Here is a 10176-nt window from a genome sequence, read left to right on the forward strand (position 1 = left end):
CCGGAGAAGCGTGTCTGTGGTCAGGGGATGTGTGACCGGGCTTGCGACAACTTGACCAAATTCAGTCTTTTAAAATAAATATTCTGTTACTCTGCCCACTACTGTCGAATAAAATCCATAGAATAATACAGAAAGCTGATACTAAATACGGAGTGATAGAGCAAGAGGGTGTCCAGAACAGAAACCTTTCTGTTTATTTAGAAAGCATTAAGATTTTAATTGAAAAATCATGGAAGTTTTCATAGCATCCCCATGTTTTGATATGTGAATATGTCACTAAATACAGAGATACTATACGATCCTTTGCATGCCTGGCTGTCGTTTCTTAAAACGGTTTGATTTTAAAAAACTTGGGTGGGAGAATTATTGCTCAGTTATTCACTTGATTTTTTTGTCAAATTAATTACAGATTACTCTTCCCTGCTAAGGGAAAAACCGAATTATAAAATGCCACAATTGCTGCTGTCAAACATAGTAATTATATGCAAACCTAGGATAAATGGGAATCAGTATAAAATAGGATATGCAAAGGGACCCTGTAATTTACTATGGTATACTTAATTTACATTATTTTAAAAAAGGAAAACTGCATTTCAGGCAATTGTTTGGCTGACCTAATGCTTCCAGGGGGAATTCTTTGTCAGGATGTATCCATTTCAGCTCCAAGGAAATATCCAGATTTGAATTTTGTCTCATAAAATGTGTAGATATGTTTGAAGACATTTCTTATTCTTCTGTATGTACAGATCACTCCAGTAACCAAAGACTTTTTATTAAATACGAATGCATTTGTTGTTCCCAGCCCATTTCCGGACATGTTTTCCAAGGAGCTTCTGCATTTGTTGCTATGCAGTGCAGCTCTTCCTGAGAGCAGTCAGCCCAGCTACAGCTTGCTCTGAAGTGAAAGCAGAAGAGCTGTAGAAAGATTTCTGAATTTGCAGTGCCCAGCAAGTTACAGAGATGGCTGCAGAAAGGCTTTGCATAACTGTTCTCTTACTTACTCTGATTTAAGCACTTTCCTGCATGTATTTTATTTAATAGGCATTTGTGTCAAACCATAGCATATGGATGCAAATAAATTAGTAAAACATAAGGAAACTAGGGCAAACTTCTGTGTTTCAGAAGGAAGATGCCTGCATTTTCCCACAAGCAGAGTATAAAGGAAAACAAATGCCTGGGACAGAAGCAGAGCCAAAAATCCACAGATACTTAGTAGCATAGTAAAACATTAGTCTCCACATTTGGGTTTGGCATTGCAGTAACCTTTCAAACACTTTTTTCCCCCTGTAACTACCTACAACCTTTATTTTACATAAAATACATGGATTTGTGTAGATACCCTTATCTGTTTCCTTCTCAATCCACTGCATCTTTTCATCACCTATCAAATTGCTAGAATCTTGAATGCTGCTCAGAGCATTCTGCTTTGGCACACCCAGGGAAAAGCTAAGCTTCACTTTCTTTTTCCCAGTAATTTCATCACAGATCAAATGAGTGCTGGACCAAATAAATGGAAGGCACAACAGCAGTGGGCAGCACTCCTTTAGGAGCTGCACTAACCTTTATCTTGAGCTCTGAAACATCATCTCCAACAGCCCCTCCACAGACACCACAAACACACAGACAGACACTTAAGACACAAGGCGGGGGGGGTGGAGGTGGGGGGGGTGTGTTTGTGTGTTACACAGGCTCTCCAAATTTTTGTGAAAAACAGAAGTTCTAATATGTAGGACTGGTTTGTTGGGTTTTTTTAAGGAGGGAAAGAGTGGAAGGGGGAAAGGAGAGAAAAGAAGGGAAGAAGAAAATTAGGGAAAATAACAGTTGTCAGGTACTAACATCTCTGCCGCTGAGGGTTGTGGTTTCTTCTTCCTCTCACCAGATCTAGTTTGAGTCATTTTTATAAGTTGGGTAACACACTTCTAGACCTTTCTTTTTCTTCCCTAGTCTGCAGCTTCAGGTTACATCTGAATTTACCATATATAGTGCAATTTATTTATGTTATGACCTATTTCTTGGTTCTCTTTGTTACTACCAAAGTCAAGTTACGGAGCCGGGTCTGCATTTTTAATTTTTTTAAACTAAGCATCAATGAGTTGTTTGTTCATAGATGCTCCAGAGCCCGAGCCATTCCCATCTCTGTTGCCAGGTGTGTAGCCTGTAGCAGGCATTGCTCTTGCCAGCATCAGGCTGTAAGCTTTGCAATGGCTTTGCATGGCCTGGGGACCAAGGCTTGCTCAGTCTGACCTTGTCCTGACCTGTCTTCAGCTTTGTTTTGCTTGGCACACCTGTGACAGCAGTTTCTCAAACTGACTGCCTCTGTCTAATGTGATTTGTGAAAGGATAGTCCTGGGTTTATGTAGAGAGCAGCAGCAAACATTTCCTGTGGATGGGATACTTAGTACTCCTAGACAATGGCGTAGTACAGAAGAACAGAGACCTGGAACAGCAGCAGAGACCTCATGGTGTGGAGGCACAGGATGAAGGAGTGCAGAGAGGGGAGATAAGGGTTTGTTTGTGTGTGTGTTACGTGGGTGACACAACACCAATAAAACAGAAGCCTACAGCATGGCACTGAATTGTGCAAAGATGCATCAGCAGAGGCACCAGGGGCAAATGACCCTTGCCTAGCCTATGCAGGATAACCAGGTGAGCCCCCACTAGCTCTCTTTATCGTGGATGTCTCTGCCTTTGAACACAGCAAACGCTGGGAGCATTAGGAGCTGTTGCCACATTCTCCACAACACAAAGTAATGCATGGCACAGAGCCAGGCTGCAACGGTTCGGCTTAGAGACTCAGTTTCGTTTCCTCAGCTGCAGACTGACTATTCTGCTTCGGCACGCCAGGGGAAAAGCTAAGTTTCACTTTCTTTTTCCGAGACATTTCATCACAGACCATGAGTGCTGGACCAAATAAAAGGAAGGCACAACAGCAGTGGGCAGCACTCCTTTAGCTTTGGGGCTATCTGAAGACAAGTGAGCAGAGAAGGAAAACCATGAGGTAAGAAAGCAATCCAGTCTCTGAAAGATGCTTTTTTTTCCTCTATGCCACGGGAAAATAATGCTTATTATTTACATAAATGTAAGCAGTGAGGGACTTTGAGCATCTAGAACCAGAAAATATTTTACAGAATATTTAGAGAAGAACCAAAATAAAATGAGGATGCTCTTGAATGATGCCGTGTTACTGCTTCTCTAATGAGGTTAAGTCTCTGTGAGTAGAACAAAAGTCTGAAATGTTTTTTGCATGCAGTGTGAGGATGAAATCCAGGCTGTAGCAGGGGCAGCTGGTGCCCAGCCAAAGAGGTATAATCTGTCTCTCAAACCTGTGTTTGTGATTCCTCCTTGATTTGCCTCCTCATAATTTTGCAGTCTTTCCACTCAGTCCTTTTTTACTCAAAAGATTTGATTGTGCAGTTGAGCAGCAGCACATGCTGTGCCCCACAGGCTCTCAGACCTGCTAGGAGTTGCAGGACAGACAGCAAGGAAGTGTTTCTAAGAAAGGAAGATTTGACTGAGGAGCCCCAGTAATAGAATTGTGTGTCAATCCTTCTTTAATTAAGGGAAAGCAACAGCGTAGACTAAAATGTCATCTCTGTGTTGCAAAAATGTCCCCTTGATTGTGTGACAAAGGCCAGTCTGTGCATCCACAGAGGGACACAGGACACAGCTAGGCAATGGCAGCAGGGGAAACCCAAATAACACTCTGCCCGGGTGGCTCCACATTTGGGAAGAAAAAGCTGTTGAATGATGGAGAGGGATTGTCCTGATTTCATCTGGTATAGAGTTAATTTCTTCTCAGCAGCTGGTACAGTGTTTTGGTTTCATTATGCCAATTATGTGTATAGCACACTCACAATTTGTTGGTAGTTGTGTTTATCCTAGTCAAGGACTTTTTTGTGTCTCAAGCTTTGCCAGTGAGGAGGTGCACAAAAAAGCTGGAGAGAGCACACCTGGGGCAGGGGATCTGAACTGGCCAAAGGGATATTCCACACCAGAGAACATCATGCCCAGTATATAGACTCAGGGAGTCACCTGGAAGGGGGCTGGTTGGGGTGCAGGGACAGAGTCTGGCATCAGACAGCAGGTAGTGAGCAATTGTACTGTGCACCACTTGTTTTTATTTGAGTTTTATTTTTTCCTTTTGTCATAAATATTAATATTTACTATTACTATATTTTATTTTGTTTAAGTTATTAGAAATTATTAAATTCTGATCTTAACCTAAATTTTTACTTTCGATTCTCCTCCCTGTTCCACTAGTGGGGGACAGGGGGAGATGAGTGAGCAGCAGCATCTTGCTTAGCTGCCAGCTCAAACCACACCAGGGTTACAGGAGTGTTAATGACCAATAGTATGTCTGGTTAATAAGGGTGTGTGAGTGTGTGTGTCTAGGGATGAGGCACCTGGGAGAGAGAGAAGCTCCCTGACCAGCCAGAGGCAGCATCTGAGGAGTCACAGGGTTAGTGAGCGAGCGTGTGCTTTGCACCAGCAAGTGGAATGGGGTTACATACTCATGGGCTGTACATCCAAGTGCCAGCAACTGGAGAGGCTGGTGAGATCTGGGACCCAATTCCTGGATACATTAACCATATAAGCAGTATAACCATTACATAAGAATGGTGCTATGATCTAACATACAAGGATTTAAAAATGCAGGAAATCCAAAATGAAATTGATAATAGAAACCATAACATGTACGAAGGTTTAGGAAATTGAGTAAATCACATTGTTTATAGTTAAAGGGAATTTTAAGTGATAACATCTTTTGGGTTGGCTTCAGCAATTGTTCCCAGCACAGGAAGTATGTTTCTGAGGCCCAAGGGTGTGCCAGCTTTACTGCAGAGACCAGCCCTCCATTTTAACATCCACAGCAATATCTGTTTCTGTGTAAGAGGTGCCATCATACACTGGCAAGAAGAATTACTAAAATCGCTATTCAGCACTTTGAACCTAGGTCTCCCTACAGCTTTGGCTTGTTTGAAGTATTGTGGACCAAGTGAGGTATTGCCTGCCTTTAAAGTACATCATGCCAGGCTTAAAGATAAGAATAGCAAAAAGTAAATGGGGTGTAAACAACTTTTTTCTTTGATTTCTTCTAGTACCATTTCCAAGGATTCCTTGAAGGACTCCCTGTTGCAGTTAGAATGTCATTTTACATGGGCTTTGCTGAAGGAGCATGTAAGTCTTGAGGCCCTAGAGGAAACAATACTTGATCATATCAAGTTTTTGGCAAAATATGAGATTAGAGATTATAATTTACTCTCCTATGTAAAATACCTAAAGAATTCAAATGAGGAAGCCCTGAGAAGTCTCAAAAAAGCTGAAGAAGCTATTCAAAAACATCATCCAGATGAAATTGACAGGAGAAGTCTTGTTACCTGGGGGAACTATGCCTGGATCTATTACCACATGCAGAGATATGAAGAAGCTCAAACTTATGTAAGCAAAGTGGAAAACAGCTGCAAAAAGCTTTCAAGTTCTGCTCATGGGAGGATTGAGCTTCCAGAGATCTACGCTGAGCAAGGATGGGCATTATTACGGTTTGGGAGGGCTTACTTTGAGAGGGCAGTGAATTGCTTTGAAAATGCTCTGAGGAGTGACCCCAATAACTCAGATCTTAGTGCTGGCTATGCAACAGCAATGTATCGCTTGGAAGGCGATGTTAAGTGGTATGGTGGGGAGAGGAGGCCATGCCTCGAGGCCCTGAAGCGGGCAGTGGCACTGAACCCAATGGACACTTCTGTTATGGCATTGCTTGCATTAGAGCTTCAGCGATTAAATCGAGCTCATGAAGGGCAGAGGTACATTGAAGAAGGACTGCAGAAAACCCCTGACTTTCCTGTTTTCCTGCGACATGCTGCTAATTTTTACAGAAAGGAAAAACAACTGGACAAGGCAGTGGAGATTTTCAAGAAGGCCCTAGCACTGACGCCAAAGTCTGTTGTTCTGCATCACCAACTAGGACTCTGCTACAGATCCAAGGTACTTCAGCTGAAAAAGACAAGATACCCACGTAGAGAGGAAATAGAGAATCTCATGGAGCTTGCCATTTTTCATTTTAAAACGGCGATTGACAAAAAGCCAGTATTTTTTTCTGCCTATAGTGACCTAGCAAAGACATATGCAATAGACAAGAGGTATGAAGAAGCTGAAGAGACGTTTCAGAAAGTGCTTCAGAGAAATGATCTAGCCTGTGATGAAAAACAAGACATCTACTTCAATTATGGCAATTTTCAGCAATTTGACATGAAATCAGAATCAAAAGCCATTAAATATTACATAGAATGTCTGAAACTGGAAATGGATTCCTATCCAAAAAAAAGGTCCAGTGAAGCTGTGAAGACATTATTGAAACAGAAAATTGAGAGTGGTTTAGGAGATGCCACCGATTTTGGTACACTTGGACTCGTTCATAAACTAAATGGTAATAAACAAGAAGCAGTTGAATGGTATGAGGAAGCCATTGCTTTGGATCCTAACAATGAAGAATATCTGAATGCATTAACTGAGCTACGACTTTCCATTACAAGCTAAAGCTCACAAAAATCCTGTGTACCAAAAAATCCCCCAAACCAAGGAGGTTTCAACAGACTTTCAAAACCTTTTTTTGTTGTTTGTTTTTCTTTTGAAGGTAGACATTATGACCAAATGGAACACAGGTGGCATCACTTTCCGCTCATAATGTAGAAACTGCAGACAACAATTGTTGATTTGTTCATTCACTAGCAGAGAGCATGCTTGGCTAACTATATAATATATAAAATATATATTTATAGCTAATCTAACTTAGTCTTCAATGCTAACATGGGTATAAATGTTGGATTTAAGTGATAGTCTGCAGAACACAGAACTTCTATGCTGAAACCAGATATTATCTTCTACTGAGAAAAAGATAAGGGAATCATACAGTAATATTTTGTCTGTATACTTGAAGGCATGCTTATACACAAATAGAATTTCTGAAGCTTTTTTAAGTATTTCAAAAATATCTTTTGTAGAAGAAACTTTTGTTGAAGGCTTGTTCAGTTTATTACCTTGTATGCTGTTTAATTATGAAAAACAAATACTGTTTAGCTAGTCCACTGGAAGCTTACAAAATGTGTACTATTGTTGTGAACTACTAAAGTCTGTTTAATCTGTTGACTATTGCATCTGAGTATCTTTCTGATAACCGGCCTTCATCTTAGTAGATAAGTAAAGTGAAACAGCCATTCCAAAAAGTAAGAAGGATAAAGTTTTGGTAGGATATGAAAGGCTGAGGAGCCTTTCATATTTATTTTCCCTGACCTCTCAGCAAAACTGGCTCCAGGGGCATTGCACAAAAGAATTAAACTGTGGACAAAACAACATCTGTCTAGTTTACCCAAAACACCCTATCAGGAACCACAACTTCTGGAGAGGAAGGAAGGACACTCTTTGAGATGCCAAATAGATGGCTATGGCCATGCTTGTCAAAAAAGCCAGGGATAGCAAACACACACAAGAAATGACCTGAACTGGAAATGGAGGGGAGAGCACAGCCAGAGCAGAGCTGGGTGAGTGCCCCAGAGCAGGGCAGGGGAGCACAAGGGGCATGTGGAAAAAGGGGTGGGTGCCTAAAGCAGCCCACTTCAACAAGTCCCAGAGAGCAACCCGCGCTTTCAGGGCCTGGAGTAGACTTGCAGAAAAGCTAACGAAGAAAGGCAAAGGACAGGTCTTTGTTTGGAGATCCAAAGGCTGTTTACTGCTTCCAAGAAGGTCCACAGACAGAGACAGAAGAGGGTGGAGGGTACAGGATTAAATATGGGGGGAAAAAGGGGTGGCTCTGAGGACCAGTGGGAACAGGGAAAAGTGGTGCAGGGGGGAGTCAGCAAACTAGGGGAATGAATAGGATAACAGGGGTGGAACAACTGGGAGAGCCAATGAAACTGGAAATATTAACATGTGCCTGCAGAAGCCCCCCGGAGGGCTTCTCACCCTCACTTAACAAGGATGTTTCCCCTCACTTGTTTCTGCTCCTCACAGATTAAGGTGCTGTCACTTCAGTGGCAGGACTTTGAGCCTCCACAGGTGCCCATAGGGTCTACATAGCTGGAGAAAGCACTGAAATGACAAAAGTCTTCAGCTGTCCAACTAAATTTTGCTCTTGTTTGTGATATCCTGTTCTAATTTCTCAGTAGTGTCCCTGTGTTTGATAGAGCATAGTACTCAGGGAAAAATAATGCTCTACTTCCAAAATGTTTCTGAGCCCTAGCCACTAGTGTAGAATGAAGCAAACTGGTGACAGAGTCCATCAAGAAGGATGTGCACTTTAGTTTCTAGCCATCCTGGAGCATTCCTGCACCCACAACAGCACCCCCATACAGACAGGATGACAAGCCATGAAGGAGTGCAAAACACTGATACCAGATCACAAAATAACAATAAACCTCTTCCTTCTCAGCTCTCTTTCAGAGAATCTTTCATACCACGAGCAAAAGCAATCAAGTGTACATATTGCAAACACTCTCTTCCTAAGAACCAGCTGGACCAAAATCCACCCTTGTTTCGCAGCCACCTGCCAGATCCTCTGTTACATACAAAGGCAACCCTGCCTAGGGAAGGAGTGGTGAGGAGGGAGAAGAGGGGGACTGGGAACAGTTCTGGCAGATCACTCCTGAAAGCTGGCTGCAGCAGCAGTGGGGGCAAACTCAGGAACTGGTGACATGACATTGGTGTGCCCAGCTATGGGGACAAAAGGGTCTGTCAGACAACCTCACTGCCTCTGTGAACCTTGAGAGCTTCTAAACTCAGCACCAGCGCTATCTAAACTCCACTGAGGGCATGGAGGGTGGAGGGCAGCAGGGAAGAATTTGGGGAAGAGGTGGTGCAAGCCATGGTGACACATCCATTCTCCCCTCTACACTGCCACCAGGATATCTCCTGAAAAAAGAACCTTGAAGAAATAAAGATAAGGTATAAATTGTTTTGGAAAAAAAATGTGAGCCTGAATTTTTATGAAGAGTCATAGCAGCTCGATCTGCACAGTGAAGAAACTGTGAGGCATAGTAATGCAAAAGGTGTATTTGTTGTGCCTCACCTCCTTTGTACTCTGCAGGACAGCTCTGGACCACAGATGCCTGGGGATGCTCCCAGGTATCCAGCCTTCTGAATTTGCCTGTCTGGTAAATGAGGAAAAGCGTCATTTCCCACAGGGTGGTGCTGCTGCCTTGCCTGGAATGGCGACACGGGAGCAGGTTGAATGGCGACACGGGAGCTTCAGGAGTTAGAGAAAATGAAACACAACACACATTTTTGAGAAATATGTGGGGGGTTGTGGGGGCAAAACTAGAACTGCACAGAGGCTGAACACACCTGTCAATTAATTCACACCCAAATATGAATACAACCCTGAAGCTGATGCTAGCTGTGTAGGGGGAAAATGACTGAAAATAACACTTCAGGAAGTATCAATTTATGACTTAAAAGCACCTTCTAAAGTATATAGAAAATTTTACTGAAATACACCAGAATAAACACTAAGAAGAAGATATTATTTATTGAGGCAAACCCTACTAAGGACTTTGCCATGCTGACCATGAAGTAGTGTTACAGTTTAAGTTAAACGAGCTCTTCCTTCTCACATAAATTTGTAACACTTTACAAAGAAACAATGTTTGGCAATATAAAATACATTCACCATATAGTAACACAGCCTTTGTCTTTCCAGAGATAAATTATTATCCAAGCTGATAGGCATGTTTCAGGAATATTTTTTCTGAAAAAAGAGTAATTTTTCAACAGAAGGTACTTGACTTTTTCAATGTTGCTTTCACACAACTTTCCAAGGTACAATTTATTAAATGTTCCAGATTATCACTAGAATATAAATAATTTCAAAATAATTATTATTTCCCCATTTCAAACCTCGTGGAATGGAGACACATGAGATAACTCCAGCAGCTGTGAGCAGTTTCACTTACTTACACTGAACTTCCATCCACTGCACAGAGCAGAGCATAATCCCAGGTAGGATCCATCTGAGGTAGGATCTGTTGGACAGATGTTACCCCAAGCCAAGTCCCACCACGCTCTCCTGGGGAGCCAGACAGGCTCAGCAGTGCAGTGCTCCAGCCGAGCTCATGCCCATCAACGCTTGTGTCCATCAGGACTGGTGGGAACACAGAATTGCAGGATAGTTAAGGGTGGAAAAGACCC

General features: G+C 42.3%; 1 protein-coding gene across 1 annotated transcript; it reads left to right on the forward strand.

The window, feature by feature from the left end:
* Positions 1-2851: 2851 nt before the first annotated feature.
* On the forward strand, positions 2852-7143 carry LOC131086274 (interferon-induced protein with tetratricopeptide repeats 5-like). The gene is made up of 2 exons (XM_058029211.1): positions 2852-2998; positions 5100-7143. The coding sequence occupies exons 1-2, from the start codon at positions 2994-2996 to the stop codon at positions 6532-6534; spliced, it is 1440 nt and encodes a 479-aa protein (XP_057885194.1). The 5' UTR covers positions 2852-2993; the 3' UTR covers positions 6535-7143.
* Positions 7144-10176: the final 3033 nt, after the last annotated feature.

This window comes from Melospiza georgiana, chromosome 8 (genome assembly GCF_028018845.1).
Source record: "Melospiza georgiana isolate bMelGeo1 chromosome 8, bMelGeo1.pri, whole genome shotgun sequence".
Classification (NCBI taxonomy): Eukaryota; Metazoa; Chordata; class Aves; order Passeriformes; family Passerellidae; genus Melospiza; species Melospiza georgiana.